The sequence below is a fragment of the Prorops nasuta genome, unplaced genomic scaffold, assembly GCF_024137725.1.
Source record: "Prorops nasuta isolate Cenicafe-Biocafe unplaced genomic scaffold, Cenicafe_Pnas_1.2 PNAS00015, whole genome shotgun sequence".
Lineage (NCBI taxonomy): Eukaryota > Metazoa > Arthropoda > Insecta > Hymenoptera > Bethylidae > Prorops > Prorops nasuta.
In genome coordinates, this window is record NW_027116812.1 from 388582 (window position 1) to 416039 (window position 27458).

Sequence of the window (27458 nt, forward strand, 5' to 3'; positions counted from 1 at the left end):
CTGCAAAACATAATTTTCCGACGGGTTGCTATACTTATTCGAGTCGCTCTCCGTCCCTTGAATCTTACTCGGATCGCTTTGCTCGGCGGTAACCGAGATATTTAGCGAGTTCGAGGTGGCGGTGGATCGATAATTATCGCATAACGGGATACCGATATCAGGAAGGCAATTGTGTGCTACCAATGTAGCAGTGACTGGCGAATTAAGAACTTTCGTCACGTAAATTGGCAAAGGTTTCACCGTCACGGCTTTCCCAAAGGATGGGATCTCCAGATACCTTGGCCTTCTAACCTTCTCCTCACCCTGAAGCTCAGGTGTATTAATTAATCCCAAAGACTTCTCGTCGTTCTCATTAATAACTTGTGTCAAAGATGATTCCAAGCTCTCGTAAGGTAAAGTATCCAAGACTTCCGGTGACAAAATTTTCTTAGTCATTTGATCATCGGGTTTGATAGATTCGTCCTCCTCCGATGAGTCGTCCTTATCCTCCTCCTCGTTATTGTTATCGGTATCGATGCTAGCCGCTCCTTTGGAACTCAGGTATTCGTACTCGGTCTGATATTTTCTCAGGTTGGAGATGCAAGTTGGAACGTAACTCGCAGCCACGATGCAAACGGATTGTCGCCATCTGATCACTTCCAGCACTTGCGGTGTCTCCACTTCACTCGTACTCTGGCTGTTCGTCCACAAAAATCGTGTGAGGTCCAGTCCAAGAGTGCTCTGACTCACGCACACTAAAATTACCAGTACTCTCAAAGACCTCATCTTCCCGAAGAGACACAGCGGAGTGGACAGCTCGAAGCATGAAACAGTACTGAAACTTTTCTCTATATAACGAACGTAGAGTCCCTTAAAACTCCCAGATGTCTCTGTTAATCCCTAAATACACCCTTCCACAGGTATAACCATAACGTTCGAATATACAATCTACACAGACGAGAACTGCAGAGACGCCCCTCTGGCTAACAATCCAAATTTCTCTCAACACCGAACGGTTTATTGCTCAGCTCCAAGAGTCTCGATTTATATCCCCGATGATAAACGAATCCTTGTTAAGCTCAATCGACTGTTCGACATTTGGAATAATTTTCCAATAACGATGATAGCGATAAGCTTCGAAACAGGAGATACAAGACTGGAATTCGACGAAAGAGCGAAAATATTTTGCTGTACACGTGGTTGGCACGAACGTTGAACGGGACGAAGAGGAACGTGCGTGGAGAAGAAAGGAAGAATAGGAGGGGGAGAGGAGAAAAATGAGGGAAGAGTGTGGAGATTTAAGGCGAGGAGGAGAACGTAGGTAGAATGTACGGAGGTGGCACACCTGAGCTCGGATCGAGACCTGCCGTGGATAGGAGGGGGGGGGGGGGGGGAGATAACTGGTAGGAGGAAGGAAGGTCGATGGAGGTAGGGAGAGTACAGGGAGAGAGAGAGAGAGAGAGAGAGAGAGAGGATGAGCCAAACGGACTTGGGCATTAAGCGGAAGCGAGAAAGAGAGAGGAGAGGAAGGGGGAGGAGAGACTCTTTGGAGATGGTTCGACTCGCCGTGGTCCGTTCTCGTCCGGAGGCTGCGGTTAGAAAGCCTTAAACCGGAGCCGCACCGGTTCAGTGCGTGGCTACATATCGCTCGAGTGGCTCCTCCGCTGCGTCTTTTACCTGCACGCACCTTTATTTATACACAAGTGTGTGTGTGCAGATCTCCGCGCATACCAGTGTAAACGTGCGTGCGTGCACTCTCTCGCTCCATCTCCGTCCGCAACACACACGCTCCTTGCTCTTTTTCCTCCCATCACTCCCCCCCCCCCCCCCTATATATACGTTTTATTCCACCCGATTCTTAACCGAAGCGATCAAAGTCAGTGCGACTGTCGACAACCGCAACGATTACCACTATCAGCCGGTCAGTATCCAACGTGTGCTCGCGTCGCGCGTTATACCTGCTGCTGCTGCCGCTGACGTGATAGTGTGTTCGCGTCCACCGCTCGAAAACCGATACGGTGTGCCACGAAGCCGAAACGAGTGGTCCTTCGAGTTTCACGCGAGGATTACTCACCTGTGATACCTACTGCTCGCTCCTCTGCATTGTGTTGGTATATATGTGTGTATGTATATATAAGTATAATGTGCTCGTCACGAAATATAAATAGATCCAGTTGGGTACATCATCGGCAACGTGCGTGAGGATTCGGTGAATTTTTTGGGCAATAAACTGGTCGATCGATGCACGGGTGGTTGAATCGCGGCGTTTAAAAAATTGCGGAATGTCGCAATGCAAAATTGATCCGTGTTCGAGCCGCATGGTTGACGAACGAGGGATCCTCGTCGAATCGATTAGAATTCTACGAGCGAGCGTAATCGAGACTGTACTCGAGTGGAATCGGTATCCAAGGTGACCACGGTGATCGCTGCTGGTATTCACCGAGAATTACTGGCTCGGTGTTGCAGCCAGAAAGCGTTCGTTGGACATTGGAGGTTGCGGGGCGCGTGCATTTGGACAACAAAGCTGATCAGAGCCAATAAAACCGCAAGCCTGCTGGTATTCGCAAGACGACTGCCTCTGTCGAACCCCAGTATTTCTAGCGATTCGACTAATCGATCGATCATAATGAGAGAGCCTCTCGTGCGTCCTAAGAATTCAAATTGGTCGACTGGCTGCATGGTCGTCCCGTTTCTCTTGCACCCCCCCCCTCCCTGCATGTCCTCTAGCAGGTGACCCAACGGGAACCCCATGCACCATAGTTTATCTCTATCCAAGAATTTATCGACCTCACCCCAATGTGAAAAATTTATTCTTCAAGATAAACACTAGCGCTCAAACTCGTTCCAGGAAGATCTATCACCGTGAAAAACACCTCTTTTTCTTTCCCACCATTTCACTCGATTACCCTCCCAATTACCTCTATCGTTCGTAAAATACCACGCCGTTCGAAAAATTCAACTTTGCAAAACGTGCATGTGCTGCACGGTTTATTTCTTTCCACTCGAATCTCACGTAAATCTAGTTTTTATTTTCTTTCCAACTAGCACTGTCGTACTGCTGCAATGCATTATGCAATATACGCTTAATTACTATAATGCGCCGACCTCGGCACAACGTACCAACTACAGTGTTCGAATTTCTGCTGATAGCTCCGCAAAGCAAACGGAGCTCGAGCAGCAACAATGGTGATTCGATCGATTATGATTGTGGATTATGAGCATAAGGTTAAAAAAAGGTATATATATATATAAGCTGTGCATTGGAAGGTAATTCGAGATTATTCGATCCACATGCATATATATATATATATATATATATATATATAGTGAGCGATTATATCATTATATCATTCTCTTTGTAACCTTTAATAGTAGTGGTAGCAGACATTCCTGCTTGCCATTTCCGCGTTCGACCTGCTTCTGGACCCACGGGATTCCGCGCGGAAGTCACGCTTCGTGAATCGAGCCATGCTGGCGTCACGTGACGCTTCGTATAATCGCACGATCCTCTGCTTTCATCGAAGTATCCGACCTGTCAACTTTCCACAAGTTCCTCAGGACGTGTAATTAATCCATGCCATCCCCCCGCCCCTCCCCCTCTCCCTCTAGAACTCCCCTTAATTGACAGCACGATATTTACATATCTAACAACTGCAATATCGAGAAAGAGAGAAAATGAAGAAACTCTCGCAATCAGTAAGAATTGACTCAACACAGTCTTCGTTCATACGAATATATGCACGTACCTTTCATAAAATCATCTCTCGTGTACACTCATCGTTTAATCAGCCAAATTACGAGAAATTTTCTGCAAACGTATATACGACAGGTGATTTTCCCCTCGACATTTATTATCAAACGACGCGCCTTCATCCGCACTGTTCTGAAATTCCTGCGCAGCTGTGCAAATGGCGCATACCTACCAACTTCTTCCATACGATATTCTTTTCCACTTCTCTCTCGCGATGACCATCGTTGCCAATGAGGAATTCTCCGGGGAAATGTTCCATTACGTAAACGAGCGGTTTATCATCGCGTTTGACTTTTAGCATTTTCCTTATAATATAAGACCAAATGACGAGACGCTCGAAATTCCGACACGAATCGCAATTCCACACTCTTTATATTAGATACGACGGAATGCAAAATTCGAGCTTCGGGAGCATCGTGCGCACGATACGAACACGCGTGACTGAGGATATCGCTGGATAGTTTTTCAAGCGAGATCTCGTGTTACCGAGAGACCTCCTCGAACTCTTCTTGCCGCGACTGCGTTTGTTTCCTGTACGGAACTCTCTTTCAGCCGACGTTACATCACGCGAATATTCGGTGCTCGTCGAGAGAGTGGAAAGTGTGTAAATTTTCTTCATAGTGCGCCCGTATATCTATATATACAACGAGTCGATGATTCGAGGGAGGAGGATTTGCGAGATAAGATCCTGTAATCGCGGTGAACTTTCTATTTCGATAGAGGGGCTATTTTTAGTCGAGCAGATCGAAATATCTAATCTTGCTGCTACAAGTTAACTGACATTCACGACACACTCGTACGTGGGCTGATTATTTAAATGATAGTGCGTGGAACTCATTGTTCCGTACATATGCAACAATAGCATTCGCTTTTGATAGCGCGCGTCGATGAATAACGACTCGCGCAACATCCATGTGTTCCTTTATGCAATCGCTATTGCGAATATATATGGCGATTGACCAATTTGATATTTTTTGCCAATCGCCCCGGCGCGTCAAAGATTGCAACAAAACGGTAGCTATGCGCCAGCGTGGATGAGGCTCATATATGTACGATTGCGTTAAACGTTAGCGTTCTCATTGAAAACAGTCATTGGCTTTTATCTGAAATATGAATGAATAGCTGGTACTCATTAGCATTTGGTTTAATGCATATATATATGCACGAAAAATATCCCTCGTCCCTTTGCGCAATCAGTTAAATTTTATATATAGAGTGTTCTCTTTTTCATCGAATCAACGACGCATGTATAAATCCGTGTACTTCTTTCTCCATCAAAGGAAAACAAATTTTCTCCTGTTTAATATTTCACGCCTCGCAAGCTCAGTGTCTCGAATCATTGAAAATCAACGTACACAGGTTTTAATTTTTAACCATTATACCGTGTAACAATTAATTTGTTCGCTATGGAAAATGTAAAATAAAAGTTTCGCTCAGATATTTGTGGTAGAAGTTGAAAATGCTTTCCTATTTAAACGCGGCCATGTGGTTCTTTAACATGCGCAATGGTAAAGAGTGTTTTATCTTTCTTATATTTCGTAGCTCGTGCACCGCCATGGTAGAACATATTGCAGTTGTATGCAAACACGTTACATGACATGGTGTGGCGTGGCGTGTAAATTGCGTGCACTGTCGGTGAAGCAAATGCAGTCATGCGTTCATTCGCGGCTAGGACATTGTTCACTTGGCCACGCGGAAGACAACTTCCATAAAAACCACTCATTCTTCCATTCCTTCCAATATTACCATTCCGAAACCACCGATCCATAACCAGAAACACGTGGTGCCTTTCTTGAATCCTCGCAAAAATAATTCCAAATTTCGCCAAGAATCTCTCCTTCGAAATTCAATTATTTTAATCGATAACTCGCCGTTTTTATTGGACTGATTAGTTGAGGGAAGAATTGATTGGCGGGACAAGGATGAAAGTAAAGATGAAAAACCGATTTAAAAAGATTGAATAATTTGTTGGCACGAGTGGCACCTGTTTTTCTAATTTAGCCGCATCAAAGTTGTCGATGCATTGTGACATTGCGATTTGTGAGGAACATTGAAAAGAAATCGGACGTTTTTTCCAGGCCAGCTGACTGACCCGCGAGAGAAGAGTAGAGTGTGCGGAGGCGAGGAGAGGAGAGGAGAGAAGAGAGAGAGGGGACTACGCGTCAAAGAGTATCCATCCCACTCGTAGCACTCTTTGATCTGTGCTCGCCAGATTGGATACAAAAGACAGGAGGGAGAGAGAGAAAGAGAAGGCTGTTGACTAACAAGAGAGACTGTACACGGCTGGTTGCGGCAGGTCACGAAGAACGGATCTCAGGATGGCCTACATTAGCCAGTATTATCGGTAAGGGAAGAAAAAACCTCCGCGGGGAGCCCCTCGAGAAAAAATGGGACAAGCCTGGTGCAAAGAAAAAACATCCAAAGCCCAAGACTCGAAATCCCCACTAGACAGGGTCTTTGTACGATGCGCACATCGAGTAAGTAGAAATTTATCTTAACCTTTATTTTCCTCTTGTCGGTTTTATATTCGTTCGAACAATCGGACGGGTACACGCCAGTTGAAATTAGTCTCGACCTAAGAAACCCTGCAAAAAGTTGCCGCAGCCATTCTACCTTGACAATATAATTGCTCCGTGACCAATAATGATAGTTGTATCCGAGTAATTAATGGATTAAATTTATTTATTTAGCCAGCTCTTAATTGCACGGCACGAGTCTCATCTTTATATCGCCGGGGGAATTAAACGGGAAATTTCGAAAGTTTGAGTCTCGGTATCAAGAAAGCGTAAGACTGTAAGGATCCGTTTGGACTTAAGTGATTTAGGAAAGAAAGGATCGGAGGCTTAATAAGTTTTGCCATCTTCTCATTTACCTTCGTCTCCAACGCTTTGCACTGTGCAAATACGTCTCGATCTCCTTTCAAAGGATATAGTGGTAGTTAATTGTCATTAGTTGGGTATTGTCGGTATTTACGCATAATCAGCTATCGCAGGAAATAATGTATACAAAAAAATCATTAAATTCACTTTTATCGCAATCATGTCTCCGGCTGAATAAAACTGCCTATAAAACCTAAAGTTACTGCAGTCTTTTAACGATGATTTCGCGAAAACGTTTCCGAGAGTGAATTATAGCGATCAGCGGGATTAATTGGTCTATTTCGCTTTAAAATTCGCAGTACACATATACAGCTACTCTGACGAATCAAAACCTGGAACGATTAGTCACCGGCTGAAAGAATGATCGTCGGATGATCCTGAATCGCAATATATATATAAGGAACAAAATTGCGTTTCGTCGTTACTTATGAAAGCAAGACGTATCCTTTGCTCCATCCAACTTTGACTCATCAATTACACGCATCAATTTACATGCTAATTCCGTGTAACGCTTTCAAGCTGTTGCGTGTAGTTTCGGCTGAGCTACGCGAAAAAACTTACTCCCCAGCCACGTTTCGCGATTGATAAGCAGATTTCTTCAACAGCGATACTAATTTATTGCTATAATGATCATCGCAGAAATCTCGCGAACAGGCCGAGAGAGTCGCGGATTAAAATCTGACCACGAAGCACCGAGTGTCAATTATTTCTCCAGTTACGTGATTAACCGAATCCGCTCATTAAATTTCACTGCTTTGGCAAACGCTTGACATTTTCTCTTACGTAATTCAACGGTTCTCCTTGCGACGACCTTTGAACATGGACGGAACAAAAAATTCGAACAATTCCTCTCCACGACGAGGCAGGCACGTACCGCGGGATTCGTCTCGCTATCGTAACGCAACTGCAAGCGTTCGTTGCATTATCGGGCAAATGTTCGATTCTCGCGTGTGCATACGGAAGAACTGGATGAGTGGGGGTGGAGGGGGGAGTAATTTCAGGTTGCTTTTCGTTGAGACGTGGGTGAAAGAAAAACGATGGACAGGTGTTTGGATGCGTGCGAGATTCATCGGTGGATCGCGCCGCGAGTCCGTCGTTCATATTCCGTCAAAAGTCGAAGAATGTTCGAACGTGGTGGGGGGTCGGATGAGCAGCCTAGGTGAAAAGAAAGTTGAGCGTTCGACGAGTTTCGATGGGAGTTGAAAAGAAGTCTCTCGGCGCCTTCGCGTGTTCAACCATATATATATATATATATATGTATATAGATAGAAGAAGAGGGATAGTCGCAGGCCGATCGATAGATCGAGAGGCACACGGCAAACTTCTCTTCTGACTCGGTTTGCACGCCAGAGTTTCTGCGCAGAATCAATTAGCCTGCTTGCGATAAGTCGACTGCTAAATGAGAAAACGCGACTCAAGGATTCGTGCCGATTGTGCAATGTCCGCGCTGGGAAAATCGGCCCGAGGCCGATGCATATAGTACAACGAGCAACGGTGCGAACGGCAAACGTATTTTTGCACTTGGCGCAGAGGAGTCTCCGGTACAATTAAAAAATTATGCGCAAACACTTTTTAAACGACTCGCCGACGCGCGACTGACGCGATATCGCAGCGAGTAAATGCACCGTGCGGTGTAGTACGGATGAGTTAAATGTAGTTTCCCTGTAAAACATTTTTCTCGATGAGGCACGACGCGGCCAGTCACGATCGCACACATTACGGCGACGCTACATTTGGCACAAACAGGGAGTCGCGACTCGGTGACAGATACGCCGCGAGATAAACACTGCGTTACTCACGATATCAAACATCCACATTGTGAAAACTTTGACAAAATATGACTCACTCTCGAGGAATATATGCTTATTATTTTGCGAGATGCGTCTCTGAAGAGGTGCAGGTGTCCATATATATATATATAGTCTCTCTGCATTTGGGTTTATTAATTTAAAAGGGGGGAGGGGAGGGGGGTCCTGTAGAGAATAGCAAACAAATGGTTGATCGAACTCGTCGTTTCTCTTCAAGGACGATCGGTCGAGACTCGAGAAACACAAAAGTGTCTCGATAGAAGCGTCGAGCAGAAGAGTCCGCGAGCCAAGCCGTTTCCGGTCCCCGCCGCGCAGGCAAAGCTTCTTATCGCGCTCGACATACGCGCCTTAATAGTCCTGACTCGTTCGTAAAAAACGTGTGTGTGTGTGTGTGTGTACGGTGTACGCGTGACCGATAATGCGCTAGAAATTTATCTGCGCCCTCGACTACTCCGGGCCGCGCGGCTATCCACCAACGCGCGCGCTATCTTCGCGCAAAACACACACACACACACTTGTTCTTTTTACACGTAGCGCGCACACAACTGAGTGGCGCGCTCGTGCATCAAAATTGCTCTACTTATCGCTCGTTCATTTATTCGAGCGTCAACATTTCGCGCAATTTCGCAGGACGAGCGTGACGACCGCGCCAATAACGATGATTAATCGTCATTTTTACCGTACTCTATATATATGTCGAGCGTAGTACGTATACAGTACTGGCCTAACGAAGCTTGTAAAAATAATGGCGAGCCGCTCGTAATCCCGGATAAATCATCGCGATCATCGATGTTGACAGATTACAAGGGACGTGAGTAATTTTACTCGTGTTGGATACAAATGATTTAATGAATTTTCACCGCGTCGCGTCGCGTCGCGCGGCAGCTGCGATCCTGCGATATCGAGGACAACGCTTTTGGCCCGACCTCGCTTAAATTATTAACAAGATTCCACTACTAATGCGAGGGAAGAACGTTATTACGCGGAGTTGAACGCGGTGAACCGCACACGGCTGAGAAAAATAAGCGTTCGTACTCCCTGCCAGCAGCCAGTGACGCATTCGAGTCGCAAAGTCGTTTATACCCGGCCACTGAGTCGCTTAAACGCGCCTCTGTGCATGTATATATATATATATATATATATAGCACATCCTTGCACGTGACGCGATATTCCTTCTCGAAACACTGCCGTGAATTACCTGTCTCCGAGCATAAAGATTACGTAAAGTTTCACGAACATGTGTATCTGCCAGAGAGAAAGAAATAAACATTGGGAGGGGGGATATTTCGTCGAGAAACTTTGTAGCGCACAGAAGTAAAACCCTGTATTAATTATCGGCTCCGAGGACGATTTATTAACTATAAATCTCTGACACGGCCGTTTCTTTTTTTTCATTTTTTTCCAATGCTCAACTTTCATGGGGTTTTATGGTATATTTTGTTGCGGGCGAACGGTGCAGAAGGAAGAAAATAATTGCATTTTGGTTACATAAAAAGTGTAAGTTATAAGTGTCCGTTGTGCATCGGCTCGGTTGGTCCTTATAGACTGTACACGTAAATATTTCTTACCTTCCATCTCGCTCACTCTGTATACATATATATATATATATATATATACAGAGTCGAGGAGTACATCGCAAGTCGAGGCCTTGCAGTTTCGACTGGAAGGACATCGAGGACTTGGAAATTCTGGCCTATCGATGCTTAACGAGTCAGATTCTTCCCACGACAAGGATCATCTCGCCGTCTCCTGTGGGAACATTTTAATTCCCCGTTTCCTCCCGAGATAGATATTCAAGCGCGTCCGAGATCGACGAGTTTTCGCTCGCAAAAATGTTACATTTACATGACGAATACGAGATTACGTAACGGGTTTATTATTCGCGTATAACGAGGATGGTGTGTCAACGAAGAGAACTCGCAACGGTTTCGCACATCGAGGATGCTAATCGAATGCTTCGAGGCTGTAAATTGAGGAGCGAGGTATGATTTAATCGGGGGAAGTAACTTTTGTTCGGGGCCTCGACGCCGACGCCCGACGGTCGCTGCACAATGTGTCGTCGAAGCGAAGTTTCCCGACGAATTTGCAATGTAAACCGAGCTCGAAGGAACATAACCGCGACACCTGTACGATTCCTAAAGGTCCTATAGATATTCGAGCTTCTCGGCTCCTCTAGAATCCTCATCCCCACCAGAGAGCGGTATACACAGTTTTATTTTCCAAATTCCCGCTCCATCGTGCGATCTTCCCGATGGAGAACGGAGAATTTTTAATTTGTCGAGAAAATTAAGCTTCTCGCTTGTAGGAGGATCCATAATCCTGCACTTATCCGAGTATAAATTGTAAGGAGGAGCCGGAGAGCCGAGGAAAGCCCTCGTGTAAATTTTTCTAAGCTCGCGATTGTAGCCGAGAGAGAGAGAGAGAGAGAGAGAGAGAGAGAGAGAGAGAGAGAGTTAAGAGTTTTCTTACGTACGTGCATGTGTGCAGGACCGGACACGTCGCGTGAGTCCATCGGGAAGCAATCCGAGTGTTGCTCATTTTTGTAAGCTCGACTTGACAGCTCACTTCGTATCCGCTAACCATTGTGTGGCGGACCGGGCAAAGGAACCTTTATTACAGTACGACGTGCGATTCCGGCAAGCAGCTTGAAAAGGAAAGAATTCCCGGAAATGGCTTTACAGCTTTCCGCTTTTTTCATTGAAGCTAATAGAAAGCAGGCATTTATTGACTCGGTTTACCGGCTCTGCGTGCCGTGGAGAAGATTTTTCGCCAAACTGAATATCAATGAAAGGAGACTTTGTATAGTACTTATATATACATTTTAATTAACCGTATGTACGATCTAGCGGAAAGAAACCTGTTCCTGCGATGTGTTTAGTGCGTTCGTTATACTTGGTTTTGCTTTATCGTATAGAAAGTACAATGAGCTCCTCGGATAAATTATTGTTGCACAGCTGAGAATTCGGGAAGGTTTTTTTACGGTACAACTGAAATTTTCAAGTGGAAACTATACGGGAAAGGACATTTTCTTCTTGTTTCGCGAAGAGAAGATTAGAGGAGGGAGGGGGGGGGGGGAGAGTTTAATGGTGGCTGGAATCTTTGAATACAAGGTAGGTCAATGTAATGAGAAAAAAAATAGTACCTCGTCAGCGGTAAATCGTAAATTTTAGCTAGGAAAAGCATCGATCCGTGAAGCGAACGACCTTTCGCGTCATGCGTCCATTACGATTGTTCGTTTCTTCTTGCATTTTTTTCCATTCCAGTACAGCAACAAATTGGCCCACTGCTCTAGATATTCCAGGAACTTTTAGCTTCGACTTAAAAATCTGAAAATCCTTGTTATTCCTTGCCTCATTCACCGAGTTTCTCATCTTTACAGAGAATTCTTCTGTGAAATAATTTTAATTTCAGGGAAGCTACACGAGTTAGCAGAGAAATTACCATTTTTAGAAGGGGAATTAATCACAATGCTAATCTTATGGTTTTACTTATGAAAAATTTCATTTACGTGAAACTGAACAAAGTTGTGAAAATCTTTTTATAGCAAAGTTACTTTGTCTTGGGCTATCTCCACGGTTTCGTGCGCATGCAGAATTCCAAAATAAAATTTATTATTTATATCTGGGAGAAAAGTAGCTCGATGATTATCCGGTGAATAATGAATTATTCTTGCCACGTCTCCAGGCTTCCATAAGAAGCCATGAAAAAGCATGGACGCTCTTCTTTAATTTTCGCAAAAATTTAAATACGAGACACGCTAAGGTAGGTAGGAGATTATAAAAAACTCTTGTCAAGTGCGGTTTGCTTTAAAGGAAGCTGTCTAATCTAATGGTAAATAACCTTTTTTTTCAATCTGCCACGCTTGAGCGATTTATGGATGAAAAAGCAGCATATATATACAGTGTTCTTGCAGGAGAGATCGCACAAAATTTTTATCATCGAATAATCGAGGCAGCTGATGTATTCGCGAGTATTAAATCGGAGCACATGGATCGCGAAGAAAATAGCCGAGTGGCCTTGGGCGAGCCTTTTGCTAGGTCTACGAAACGCGTGTGCATAAATATATACATATATACGATCGTGTGCTCTTGAAGTTACGTCATGCATTCTTGGTCCTTCGAGAAATTGAAATTGAATCCTGAAATTCTCGTAGGCACGTTCCCGCTCGTGTTTACGTACTCACAATGAGAATTATGCAACAAGTTGTAGTACACAATGCAAAGTTCTCTAACGGCGTTTGCGTGTGTTGCGCAATCATCATCCGTCCGGCGGCGTTTCGGACCGATTGACGTAGTTTCCGTCGATATAATATGTCACTGGGACTGCGGACTGAAGCCGAGCTGCCACAAATGTTGATAATTGTTACGTTTAAAAGGTTTCGCTTCGCGCAACTTAACGCTTTCGGTTTACAGTGTCTCCGCTCGCCACACACAAGCATACGTTGAAATTAGTCGATGAAAAAGCAACGCGAGGAGAAGCGCGTATCTCGCAAGTCGTAAAATGTCATTACATATATATTTGTAAAACGAGAAAATCTATCAATTACTTGCAAAATTCTGAAACTTCACCTCCCAGGCGTACATAGTGCAGGACCGCTTTAAATTTTAAATTCTGCCGTACCTGGTGTCCAATACCACCTGTGGGCTCGAGCTTATTTTGCAATTACTCGTGCATGAACCGTATTTCCCCATAAAATTTGAAGATACACGCTCTTTGCCTGGCGACACGGGCGCTTATAAATATGCTCCGAGTCTTAAAGGGATCGTGGTATGGACTCAAAGTACACTCGCACAAGTGTAATATATATACATAATAGGTTAATTGCTGTGGGAAAATGTTTTCTATTCGCGATATATATTACGAAAATTAAAATCTATAGACATGTAAATGTTTTCTTTCGTGGGAAATATTGCGTTGGGAGAGATGACAGATACCGGGTGTGCTATAAGTGAACGAGTCACGTAAGAGAAATTTGTCCGGTGCAATTGGACGGATCGAGCGATATCCGTCCGATTACTCGAGCGAGAGTCTTGATAGCTGCGCTTGCTAGAGTTGGATGTTCGGGGAGTCCAGCTATCGTAGCAGGAAATTGGTCCTGGAATCTCCGGTGTTGGTAAGTGGGCCCTCTTCAGGTATACCTGTACCATTAATGATTCTCCTTGTTTACGTGTGGCTAATGCCCTCTTCGAGAACTCGACTAGCCTTCGGGTATTACAAGGACCTTCGCACACTACCTGTGTGTATAATATAGTTACTTGCTATATAGTCTATACACGAGCCGTTTACAACAGAACGACAATAAACAGAAATTTACCGTTACTTCCAATTACGATCCTCCATCAGCAACCCATACTCCTTTTATTGCCCGACTAATATGCAATTTTAGCACGACGCGGCATGCGTTCCTTCGAATCAGCTCTGGGCGCTCTTGCCGCCGCACCCTCTGCGCGCGGACTCGTTCGATAAGAATTGCACGATGAAACATATACGTCGAAATACCATCGTTATATCCGTTCTAAGAACGATATCCAGCATACATATACGTGCGTTATTGTTATTCGAGTGGCAGGATCGATCGATGAAAAATGCTAAAACGCAATTGCGAGAGTGCGCGAGCAGACACACACGGCGTGTGTGTGCGATAGAAAAGAAATTAATGATCGGGCCATCGAGGTCTCACTTTCCTCGAAACGTAAATTTTCCGTAAGATGGGAGATGAGACTCTCGGATAAATGGACACGATTAAGGCTATCCAAAGTATCTATAAAATTGCGAGTCATACTATACATAGGAGATAAATGAGACAAACATTGTGCGAGAGATTTCCATTAATCCGAGGAATGCGACGTGCCGCGAGAGGAAAACGTGCTCTAACGAGAAAGTCGTCGAAGGATTAGGATCAATTTGTTTCCCGCTGTAGATATCTCAAACCTATAGGAATTAAACGGAGAGTTTCGAGCATGAGCCAGTTAATTTATGTCGCGTTAAGAGAGAAAGAGAGAGAGAGCGAGAGCAGGTAGAATGGACGGAGCTGCAATTGCTTTCAATTATCGGACAAAATTCAATTGCGAGATAAAAATACTTAGGCACGCATAAAACGCGATGAATAATTCATTTTAATCACTCGTCCTTTTTTATGCTTCGCTTTATTTACCCCCGTTCTTCCTACAACTTCCTTTTTACTCTGCAATTTTGCACAGCGGATAAAGGACGTTTGAATTAGTCAGCTTTAAACGCTTCATTATTGGAGTAACGATCAATTAAACGAACTTGGCCGAAGCTTACAATATTTTCTTCACCTTTCAGATTTATCCAGGGCTGAAGGAGGAGGGCTCCGTTCTTGGCGGTGCTACGCAACGAGTCACGAGGTATTCAATCTCTGTTTACTTTTAACGCTCACCTTATTTTTCCTATGGTCCTGCGCGCTTATACGTGAGTTTTATTCGCCCGTTTACAATTATGAGCGGGTGGCGCCAGGTCGTTGGAGCTTTATCGGTACCGTATATAACCTTATTTAATTACACTTTTTAAAGCGGAAGCATCATGGAGCATCTTTTACAATAGCCGCTCGAAATTGCGCACCGCGCGTAAAATCCCAACATAATTGTATGGATTTTCCCTATACTTTCCCATTTAAATTTTAGATTGCTCGTTTATTAAACCGTTGGAGCTCCGAATTTCCTCGCCGAGCACGCGCGCCCCTCGAATCTTTCCAAATATCGTTTTTCGACTTTATCTCGAATACGTCCATCGCGTGATGTGTTCATCGCGATAACTTTGCGGGGAAAAAGGGGGAAGAACTTCGGTGCAGATCCACAATCGTGTTCGAGCCGTTGAATGAGAGAATGGAGGAAAAAGGAGCTTGGGAATACGACGAATGTTGGGTGTATTTGGTTATGCGCGTGATAAATTGACTGTTGCTACCGATTAATAATGTATGCTAGAGATTTCTAAACGTATACAACACGCGTTAGTCGAAGGTAAGCTCGAGCCAGCACTGTACGACTCCCGCGAGAGGAAGCGACCTTACATGGTCACATTCTGTAGATCGCTCGAAGCGTACGCCACTGCCACGCGACTGCGTAATTTCCTTCTGCGTTTTCTTCTTCTATCCGCATTTTCTTCGCACTCGTATACATGTCCCTCCTCGGTTTTTCCGCTCTATAAATTGTTTTTACACTCGAGAACCAACTTTGATCGGAGTGATCGAGAAAATCAAAGCGTGGAAGAATTTTTTTGAGAGACACGAGTGCGAGGAGGTCGCGAAGAAAGAAATAAACCTTGCTCGAATCAGCGTGGGTAGATTTTAGGACGTTTCTCATCCTACGCGTTCGCCAAGCAGCGCGATTCCTTTTTAAGGTCACGCGAACCAATCGATATATTTTCACAAATTTCTTAATGCTCGCATAATTTCATCCTGCCAGTTTCTGATAGCCAGCCATTTTAAGCGTGGTCTCAATTAGTCATTGAAATCCACCTAAAACGAAAGAGCTGTTCCAAGGAAATTTTAATGAACAGATATAGAGGTCCATTGACATGGAAAAAAAAAATAACTGTCTCCCGGCAGAAAGTTGGACAATCTTTAACTAGAAAAATGGAACTTTTGGCACAGTCGATTAAAACTTTTTTCATTTATGTTCAAATTTACCGGCTTGCAGTTGATTTCTTTATACGTACATATATATGTATATATATATAAGCGAGAGAATTTTTTGTTGACCCATATTTAGAAATTGCTCGCTATTGGCTCTCGATGCCATTCTAACCGAGGTGTGTCGATTTATTTATAGCCACATTTTATGCACATTCTACGACTATTCGAGATAGGAGATTACGCGCTTAGATTAGCAGAGACAAATGTTCCACAATATGGTTGATCCAGTAACAATTATAACAAGCATATTTTTCCACGGAGCTCCGAGATGTATTCGTGTTTCTTTCCCCGGTGATCCTTGTCTTGTCTTAAATCATCGACTGTACGATAGAAAAATCACTATTAATTAAGCTCATCGTGTGTACAGCACAGTGTGTATATCATTGGAGCGATAGTCAATGAGTAATCAAATGCCGGCCGGCGTGTAGTAATAATTTAATGGTTGATTAGTTCGCACAGGCCGACGAGTGAGAAATGGCGCGAACTATTTAGGAATAATTATAGCTCTACATAATGTTGAAGTTAGTATTTTTACGTTCTTTCATTATGCACATTAGAATTGCAATATGAATAACAAAAGTTATGTCTACCATACCATGCTGTTTATAGCTGTGTATATATATATATATCTATATAGCCGTACGCACTTATGTAACACCGATATACCAGCAGTATAATAGAGCAAGGAATGTGCTGTACTAAATTCCTCCACTTGTACAAATCTCCATGTTTGCTTTGCTCATCGTCACATTAGGGCCACATAAAAGTCACCGTAAATTTACGCGAGAACACGTTGCACCATCAATCTATTCCCGATGATCCACACACATACATATATATATATATAGTAAGTCTCCCCTAACAACGGTTTTCAATATTTACAGTCTCGGTTATGTCATGACAAATATTTGACCACCTTATTAAATTAAGATAATTTGGAAGAGCTATATATATATATATATATATATATATACGCAATATAGGCGTGACAGTGGAAGAAAATTCAGGGGTCGCTGCGCAAAATTTGCGAAGATGTTGAAAATTAGCAAATGGAATCGCCGTGAGTGTTATCAGCCTGCAAAGGTATTTGCAGAGTTGCAACAAAACGATTGTTACTATCCAAATCCACGTGTTAGAAGCGGCGTTGATGAGGAGAGTCAATAATAATAAAGTTGTTGGGAAATGCATTGGAATGCAGGTTGGGGAAATGAGATCGATAATCTAGTGAGTATTTCACGCGTGCAGCGAGGAACTGCGGGAGGATGGATGCGAATGAAGCTTGAAAAGGAGGTTTGCTCTTCGTTAGAACAGCTGGAGCTCGTTATCGTCTCGAGACTTAATTGACGATGCAGATAACGCTGTTTATTCTCGCGTTTAGGTCCGGTCTAAAGGGGTTTGCTTGCGCGCGGGCACAAGTCGATCGTCCCGAATCGTTTCCACGTTAATTATGCGGCAATTATGCGTAAGAAGCCTGATTCATCCGAGTGAAATACAAATTTGCGTTTCCGAGACGCGGATTTAATGCGAGCCAAGGACTATCCAGTGGTGCCTCATAATTTTATCCCGCTAACTACGTTCGCTGAGAGAATTAATTACAATTGCATTAAAACTTGCGCGTGAACACAGTGTGTACTTGTGTTTGCGTGTGTATAGCTTATTTGTCCCTTTCACTCGCATTATTTATAAATCGCGAGTGCTCGAATTTAGTAACGCGCAGAAATCGGCGAAGCTTCGATCTGCACGAAACTTTGCACTTTGCAGATCTGTAAATTGCGCGAATTTTCCTAGACGAATTGGTAGGGTAAATTTACTTTTACGCGATATATTTGTTTCGATTATGAATTGCACTCGGCCGGCACGGACGTGCCTTTATCTCGATTGTGCAGGGGAACGCGTTATATATACTGCTCGATACAATAATTTATTAGTTGATTATAAATTGAAGGAACCAGAGCGCGCAGCCGTTAATAATTCTACGGATTTTGACAATTGTTTAATTGTTCAATTAATTTTGTGAAAATTTTCGAAATTGCTTCGGCGCGTTGCTTTGCATTCATCGAGACTGCCGCGATAATTCAATGATCGCCGCGGCTAATTAGGATTGTCGGAAAAGTTGACTTTTTCAAAATATGTCGAGGCGAATAAAGGGTGAATATAAATGAGAATCGTCGATTGTTGCGGGCATTAATTTGATGCTGCCGATTGATTCGATTTTCGCGTTACTTTTTCAGCAGCACGCGCGTTCGGTCAGGGTAAATTTCAATTTGGCTAATTCAGCGAGAACAATGAGCTTGACGGGCGGTCGCCGATTATTCGCGCACGCCGAGGCGTAAATTACGAGGCGTGTGTTGTTGCCCGATTATATGAACGGAGCTTAATGCGCTGCATAAATAAAGTCCGCGTGTCGACGAATGTTAGCGCGACATTGCTGCTTTATATACACGTGTCCACCAATCACGGATGATCCTTCGAATCGCGCACCGCACAGCAGTATATAATATTCTTATTCTTGACTTTGCCTTCTAGAAAAACGATTAAAACCTTGTCAATTTTTTTCAAGAGTTTATAGAAATAAGAAAAAAAGAAGGATCGTCGTCTTTATCAGGAAAGAAATCCTTTAGTTTCGGTTCAGATACGGTATTGCTTATATCACGCGTGTCCATCGATGGACTCGCAAACTTAAAAGGGACTTTCCGACAGTGGAATAGACGTGTGCGAGATACTCTTGCTATGTTCGATGGCTATAGCTCAGCTTCGAGTATAAAGAAACATGGCCTGTATTTTCGGTCTAGCTTGTCTAGTCCAATACCCCCCCCCCCCCTCCTCTATACTCTATCTCTCTCTTCCTGTACAAAAACAATAAATTTCTTCTCCATTCGTTTTGTTTCCTCTCTTCCACCGATCGCCTCTCACACAAACTGGCATGACGAATCTCTTCTCGTCCGTTGAAATCGGCCGTCGGGGAATTATCCGCCTATACAAATAACCAGCTATCTTTTTCGTCGCAAAAACGAGATATCTCCGCTTTTATTACAGCTCTGTATCAATTTCAGCGCAATCTCTCCTTGACTTTCAATTGCGATGAATCTGACTTTTTAACATTTGCTGCAGCTCGGAGATCGGCTATGCTGGCTCACCACCGCGGGATCTTCTTACGAGAGGCAGAAGCATCGATTCGGTAGACAGGCCTTTCCAGCCCAGCGATTGGGTAGACGTGAATCTCGAGGTACCCAGCACACCACGACCGAGCTCGGCTCTCACGAATCTGACTAACGACACGAGTCTGTTTCCTGCCACGACTCCCACTTCCAGCAGTAAGACATTATTTCTTTTCCTAGCGGTACACACACTCTTGTATAATTAATTCGAGTTGGATAAGAAAGAAGCAAGAACTCAAGCAGCACTGTAGAATTTTCCTCTTGGAGGAGGTATAATTAGTCGAATTCTGGTCGAATCGATTGGGAGTTTCGAGAAAGACAGTGGTACGATCACAGGGAACATTGATTAATGGAACAATGGGAATTCAGGTTTGAATCTGAAGGACGTGACTCCAGTGCCACCGCCGAGACGCAGGAAGCGAAACCGAGGTCGACCATTGCCTCCGAAGCCGGACGAAGAAGCGTCTTTGGAGAACACGAACGGCGATTTGCAGCACGTCGACGGCACCGAGGAGCCGTTTTATTCCTCGGTGAAATCGCCCAAGTCCAGCGAGGATATCATCGAAGAAGCAAGGATCTCCAATAAGGATGTCTACGAGCACAAGGCGAGTATTATCATACGGCAATTTCAACTCCTGCTGGCGTTTGTTCAAGCTTGACCCTCCCACGCTTCTGTGTTTGCAACCATCTATTTCGATGTCTGTTTGCGCTTCTCATCCCTCTATTCCACCACTTCTTCGCTTCCCCACCTTCCTCAGCCTAGCTCTTCCCTGTGTACATGAGCAGGATTTGCTTGCACGCCTGGCTATCATCCTACTTTGACGCCAACCAGCTTATCCTGCTGCAGACAATAATAGCCTAGGAACATTAACCCTCGAGTTCTCCAACCTTTCATCCCCCAAAGAATTCTCAATTATCATCCTAACGACTCTTGCGTTCTTCCGGTTATTGAAAGGGAGATAGTCGAAATGTATCAAATATTTAGCATATGTTAGATCCAACCGAGAGTCCCGGCTCCGAAGGATTTATTCTCGAGGATCTTCATGAGGAATTGTGTGTTGTCGCGTCGACAGGTCAACGGTACGGGCAAGGTAATACCGAGCGACGTGGTTTCCGGCAAAAGAGGAAATTCGGAGAAGAAAACCTGCCGCCGGAGGAGCTGCGACGACGAGGATCACGATAGATTTCAAAACTCACCGAAGAGGCGCGACAGGAAACACTCGAAGGACGAGGAGGAGACCAAGGACATCGTTGACCTCGCCAAAACGAAAAACAATAGCACGGTGAGCCTTCCTAATTACGACGAGCTGGACTTTGCCAAGCACCATCCTGCGGAATCCAGGAGCGAGAGGGCGAAGAATGCTCGAAACAGCACCGGTAATCTGCCACAGGACTCTTCCTCTTTGTCGCCGCTCCTCAAGGTTCGATGTCCGCATGATTAAATACTTGCATGAATTATTCGAATAATCCTCGATTGATTAGTACATAACATACGAATAACCAATGAACGGGTATTATAATTTTTAATTGGCATACAAAAAATGATATTTTTGTTGGTAATCGATATAATCGTTCGGGAATGGGGATGAGAAAGGAGAAGACGATGATTGAAGAGAGAGAGAGAGAGAGAGATCAGCTTTATTCTCCTCGAATTGACAGAAAACAAATGCGTCGCTGGAGAAGGAGAGTGCGGAGGACGGGTATAAAGACAAGGACAAGGAGGACGAGGAAGTACCGCGACACGGCAGTTCCGACAATCTGTCGTCGACGTATCAGGTTCTGGGGAAGCTGGCTTGCGGTGACGAGAATGGGGTCGATGGATTCCTGAAGTACGATCCGAGTAAATTGGAGGATTGGGACCTCAGTGACATCAGTAATTGCGAATTGAACCACCGGCAGCATTCCTTCGAGGTACGGACGCGTCTTCGCAGCCTTCTCCTCACCCACCACCTTATTCCTTTCATGGGAATCGATACCGTCCGGAATAGACGAGGCTCTTCTAATGAATACGCGTCAATGTCTACACAATCACATTTAGTGTCGCGTGTCAAATGACTCCGCGTCTTCATTCGCAGCAGCTACTTAATTGCACTTTCATTCGCAATCGTCATTTATCACTTCGACTTTAACGCCTATCGACCTTTCGAGCACTTTGTCGTTATAACGTACATGTGTGATTACAATTCTTATCGATCGTTACAAATTTCACTCGACTTTTCAGTTTTAAATTTCAGGGATCCCCCGTACCACCGGATCTACCCGACGATGATTCCGTAGAGAAACAGTCGCGAAAGAGCGACAGTCTTACGGAACACGACTCTATCGAGAAAGATATCTTGAGAATTAATGGAAAAACTACTCCTGATTTACCATTATCCCTACAAAAGCCGGTGACCTTCGGCAAGACAAAGTCCACAAAGGATGTTGATGAATGGATTATTAGTCAAGAGAGGTAGTTAAATTGTTCTCGTTTAAAAAGAGCCTTTCGTGCAAAGATGCTTGGTATTTAATGGCGGATCCTTGTGTTTGCAGGTCGCTTAAATATTTTGATCCACCAACAATGGCAGATGTGTGTAATGTTTCTCCCATCTGTGAGCTGAAAAGCATGCCTAGTCGAGGTGAACCGTTTTTCCTAGTCGATCCAACGAACCGCCATTCATCAACAGGTAATGTAAAATATCATTAGGACTGTTATATTTATAAAGGCAATAAAAAGTCGAATGAATCGAGTCAGGACGCTTGGAATTTAACCAGAAATTATCCCATCCTCGTGCAGATACCATCGATGGAGAACCTTGCAGGAACGAGAGCATCTCCATATCCCTTTCGAAAGATATTTCCAGGTCGATATTCGGTTGCAACGACGAGACCGAGTCCCCCGAAGATCAGCTCGAGTCGAAGGACCTACCTATCGATTCGGTTGTTTCTGGCAGTCTCATCAGAACAATTTCGGAGGAGTCCTTGCCGCGGGAGATGCTGGACGAGGACGACGATGACTTCTTCTCCGATAAACGAGCCAAGGACGTTCATAATAAAGCCACAAAGGATTCTAATGGATCTGTCATAAACGTGAAAACACCACCACCGAGTCCGGAGCCCAGAATCAAAGCGGAAATCTTGGACAACGATCATTCTAATCTTCTGAAGATCCTGAAGGAGGAGGCGGAAGGTAGTAACCTCAGCTCTATGACTCCCAGTCTCACCGAGCTTGAAGCAGCTCTATCTGATATGCTGGAGAAAGAAGAGCAGCACGTCGACAACTGCAAGAAGGACGGTGATACGAAGACAGCCTTGGATATACCCGACAAACCTTTGGAAACCTCTATCGAGCCGAAGATCGTACCTGTCGAGAAGCAGTTCGCTAATTCGAAACAAAGCTTCAGAGAGGAGGAACCGAGAGAGTCGAAAATCAATGCGAGCAACGGTGATCTAGTCGGTGATGAGAAATCTCGGAACGAGCAAAACTTACGTGCGCCTATCGAAGCTGCATCCTCCCCGATCATTAATAGAAAGGTGTCCTTCTGCCCGTGGGAAGAGTCCGTGATGGCCGATGTCGATTTGACGGACTTACGGGATTCTGAGTCGAGTGAGAAAAGGGAAGATGTCGAACGAACGGAGCAGGAGGCGAGGGACAAGAGTTTGATAATTGAGAAGCAAATGGAGAAGTTGGATATTCTTTCGAATTCTCAAACCAGCGTTAAATGTGTTCAGGACGAACCACCGGAAAAACCGAGCAGACTCCCGAAAATAAATTTGGATGCATCGACTGACAGTGAAGAAAGTGTTCCTACTCCGCCTAAAAGGAGAAACCGTTCGAGCTTGGGCGTAGTTAAGGAGGATCACGAAACTAATCAAAATGGCACGGCGCCTCCTGATCCTTATCCCAACGATAGGCTTATTTGATTGGTCGAATCAACTACTGGCTAAGAGGATGCGACGCGTGATCCCAGCGCGATCGAATCTTCTCCTCTTTTAAGGTACTTACAGAGTTTCGCAGCAGGAAGAGCAACGAGTTATTTTTATAAAAAAGAACTATCTATCTATCTATATATATATATATATTTAATTATACGATCTGTAAATGAGAAGAAATATTTTTAGCTTCAAGAACAAACTGTTGAATCGTACCGGATCAAATAAATTAAGCGCGTCAGTTTTTAACCATGATAACGTTAAATATTGATTTGTGTATGAAATGTAATTTCACTGAGAAAAAATCCTTTGCTTCGAATAAATCTTTATTTGAATAATGCGAGTTAAATATGGGTATACTTGATTTTAATATGTAGCTGATCCGCTTAAATAAATATTATTTTAATCGTCTCAATTTTAAATCATTTTATTAAATTTCATTTATCTTAATAAGCAAATATTTGACTGGCGCAATTAAAAAAATGTTTATTTGAATAAAATGATTATTTTCTCAGTACACAGATTGGGCCATCGCATCTATTTTCTTTAATTATATTTTATTAAGGGTTAACATTAAAATTATTGACGATGATCGTCCGATTTAAGCGAGATGGGAAACTCTTGCATATTTTAAGTCATATAATATTCGTTTTTACAGCTTCCTATCACAACTATTATTTAATAATTACGTTTATTGCTATGACGTGTTTTTAAGCAACCGTTAAATTCTACTTATACCTAAAAATTGTCTTAAATCCACACTGAACAAATATCTGGAAGCTTTAAGCAACTCGTTCGAAAAATTGTTCGTCCATGCAGTCGTTAAATTTCGATGGATTCTTCTTGCTGATCGCAAAAGGAATTCGGAAAACTTTCAACGCGAAGGAACGCTTGAAACTTTATAACGAACTCTCAGGATCAAGCGATTCGAATACAGTCTTCCGAACATCATCCTCCTTTTTGCTCGAATTGTTAATTTGCTATATAGCTTTATACATTGATTGCGAAAAGCTACTCGGACACAATGATTATGAAAACACAATTCTATACGTTTCAACGACGAAATTAGTTTGTACAATGCATATAAAGAACAAACGACTAGTCGAGTTTTGTATCAGGTCAGAATTTAAGGTATCGGAATATTGTTTTTTCTTCTCCTAAGGTTTGGATAGCGCGTTATAGGCAAGGGCCGAGGAAATAATCAAAAGTATGAAAGAAAAAGTAGACGCTGTAAAGGTAAAGTTACTCACCGGCTTGTACGGAGCTTCCGGTTGGTTTTCAACTCTCGCTCGCTTTCTCAATGAAGTAAGTTCTTGTAACGTGGCGTACATACAATGAGTTTTTGCCAGACTAAATAAAAAGTATGCTAATTATACTTTTGCATCAAGAAGCGTTGTTCTGCATTAGAATATAGCCCCTAAGTGTATTACGTTAATAGTACGTCATGCCTCGGACTACCCCCATTCATTTTCTTGCATTTGTTAATAAATCACGTACTAAGTGTAATTCTGTTTTTTATTCAGCCCTCTATTACGTACTCGCGCAGGTGAACGTTGCACACCGGCGCTGCTATCTAATCTTTAATAATTTTATATTTGAATCATGAGATCTGAGCTTTGCAGTGTTTGCATGACATTCAGGGCTGGTTTGTATATTGTGCATAAAATATTCTACGCGAGTGGCTTATCGCTGCATAGTGAATAATTGAGTTTCATCGTTGGACTTAATTTTTAAATATTGATGGGCTATGATTTGCCCGATACCCGCTGCAATAATTATACTACCAGTTTCGGTTTACCTATTATTATTTAATGATCCAACAGAAGCACCTATAATCGTTGCGCACTTACCCCATTCGTGCTCTTATACGATTTTTCACCCTTTTTTTAATGCAATTATTGTGAGTTTAAGATCTGCAAAACCGAGCTGTATTAAATCGTTCCGATGACCAAGATTATGATAGTATTCGATATCGGATTATATTAGCGCGAATGGATTATGGAGCCCAACTGTAGATGACACTTCTATTACTCTGACGACAAGGGCGAAGAAGAAATTCACTTCCTCTTCTTTTCTTCCATTCTCGTTTCGGTAGTAGAATCAAAAGCCATTCGTTTTTCTCCAAAAATGAGTCGTGTGTAGTGAAAACGTATTATTCTCTCGCTTTAAGCTCTTTAAAATGTACCAAACAGTCCGTATATACGATTCAAAAACTGAAATTAGACGCTTTTCTTCCTTCGACGATCAATTTTCAAACTTCAGAAAACTATTGCACCCCCTCCCCTTCCATTATAAACGAAAAAATAAATTTTAGTCATAAAAAAAAATCAATTATTCATCTGCAATATTTAGGGAAAGCAATAAGTTCTTCGACTTGTACAATATTTCAGTGTTAATGAGATTTTAGACGTTTTCGTGAAAAGAATAGGTTCGTCGTTGATGGCGCGGATTTAAAAGTTTTAATGAAAAAATGTGTGCATTATAGTATAATAGTGAAAAAATCCTAACTCGAAAGTTTGGTGATATGGGAGGTTAAAAAAGTTGGGGAGGTTTCAGCCAAAAGCTTTGGTTTAGTATACAATGCGTAAGAGTCAATTGCCAAGATAAGAACGAGACAACGCGCCACTTTGTCGTGAGGACTTAAAGCTTAATCTCCAAGCTGGTAAGTTTGTTTCGAGGCGCACTAAAGCTAAAAGGTGTCTTTGTAAGTGGTGTCTGCTGGATATCTCGTATCCTACTACCAGTAATTGACTTCGTATCTGAAATCAGTACCGTTTTGCACTTTGAAACGGAAGCTGCAAAGCTCGATTGACAAGTATAAAACACTCTACTAATATTTATTCTTTAATAACATTCACTAATAGTAAATCATAAAATAATTTCAATCATTTGTGTACAACGATTAAAAGCTACTAATTACTGTACACTTTGTTAAATAATCAAAATTACAATTTTATCACTATTATTGATTTGTGCGAAATTGCAAACGAGGAAAAATAATTTTCTGTAAAATTATAAGAAAGATTTTGCTGAAAACTGGTCATCGGTAATAAGGCGATATTAGCTAAAATGTCGAGGCATGAAAATGAAGTTTATCTTTAATCTTAGAGAGTTCGGGGGTTTCGCAAGGTAGTTTATGCGGCCCTGAATTTGTGTTGGGGTGGCGCAAGTAGTACAAGCCGGCATTAAGCAGGCGAATTTATAGAGTCGTCTAACTGTTTAGATAGGCAGATACAGGGCTCGAGCGATTTTGGTTTTTGCCACTATCCAGTACTTACACAAGCAGACTCTCTCACTCTCTTCCCCTCTCTTGCAAACTTTGCAGCTTTGCATATCCACATCTAAGCAAATTTGCGCACCGATAAATGCTAATAAAATCGTTATGTCGAGATATATATATACGTATATTTATCGCAGCTTTGTATCAATGACAAAAATAGCCACGAATCGTCATTAGAAAAATCCTATCGACTATTGTTACACGATATTCCTAGAATACTCTAATATCCAACCAAAATACTTCGTCGCTTGAGACGAGACGCGAGCTTGAAGAGAAGCAGCAGTAAAATCATTTTCCTTCAATCAACGTAAAAGCATAGCAAGCGCGAGACAAAAGTATATGTATACCCGAAGAAGAATTCGCGCCGTGAAATTCCTACGGATGCTGGTTCCACCACGTAAACGTTGACAAACACACGAGTAATCCTAGGAGTCTCGTTGAAAATATTTGCTTGGAACGTACTCGCACAGTCGAGACTTTCCGGTATTTTCGTCTTAATTGGTTTTTCATCGCTGGATAATACTGGCTTGGACGATTTGTCACCGAGTGGTGGTAGCAAAAGTTTACACTGGCCTTGCTGGAATGAGGGGGGGGGGGGGGTGAGATTAAGACGATATTTAAAGCGGTTAGGCCCGGTTTCCAGTCCTTTAGGCTAGTTTTGCTACTAACGGACAGTGTTACGTTGGTGGTAGTCTTGATAGTACTGGTATAAGAAAAGGACGGAGGATCCGTTTTATCGCCGAGTTCCAGGACAGCCAAGAAACTGCCAGAGTACGGTTTAAATTCTCCTGCTGTGGCCAGGAATTTACGCCTTCGAACTTTACCAAGCTTTTCTCTTGGCCTTCGCATAGAATCCTGTATTTGTATACACCCTGAATTGCGGATACAGCGGTACACTTAACAGTTCCATTTTGATTGCAATCGAACTCTGCGAAACATCGCGGTATCCAAATCGACAAACGTGTTATTTGTTTAAATGAGATTTTTCACTGAATCATGCACAAATGTTAATAAGAGACTTTTGATCAGTTGGTGCA

General features: G+C 43.1%; 1 protein-coding gene across 7 annotated transcripts; it reads left to right on the plus strand.

The window, feature by feature from the left end:
- Positions 1 to 1604: 1604 nt before the first annotated feature.
- On the plus strand, positions 1605 to 24641 carry LOC136779065 (E3 ubiquitin-protein ligase RBBP6-like). Of its 7 annotated transcripts, none has more exons than XM_066736378.1 (10): positions 1605 to 2102; positions 5809 to 6207; positions 14724 to 14785; positions 19183 to 19385; positions 19599 to 19834; positions 20303 to 20650; positions 20889 to 21140; positions 21464 to 21681; positions 21762 to 21895; positions 22006 to 24641. In XM_066736378.1, exons 2-10 carry the CDS (start codon positions 6118 to 6120, stop codon positions 23130 to 23132), a joined length of 2670 nt encoding a protein of 889 aa, XP_066592475.1. In that variant the 5' UTR covers positions 1605 to 2102; positions 5809 to 6117; the 3' UTR covers positions 23133 to 24641. The 7 variants fall into 7 exon arrangements, with proteins under 7 accessions (XP_066592475.1, XP_066592474.1, XP_066592476.1 ...); XM_066736377.1 differs by having other exon boundaries at positions 1605 to 2090; XM_066736379.1 differs by having other exon boundaries at positions 1605 to 2086.
- Positions 24642 to 27458: the final 2817 nt, after the last annotated feature.

What these genes read in the sequence shown, in the direction of transcription:
- LOC136779065 (XM_066736378.1), top strand. Translation starts at nt 6,118, where the DNA reads ATGGGACAAGCCTGGTGCAAAGAAAAAACATCCAAAGCCCAAGACTCG. An exon ending in TTGTACGATGCGCACATCGA is followed by an intron (nt 6,208 to 14,723) that starts GTAAGTAGAAAT and finishes TTCACCTTTCAG; the next exon opens with ATTTATCCAGGGCTGAAGGA. An exon ending in CACGACTCCCACTTCCAGCA is followed by an intron (nt 19,386 to 19,598) that starts GTAAGACATTAT and finishes ATGGGAATTCAG; the next exon opens with GTTTGAATCTGAAGGACGTG.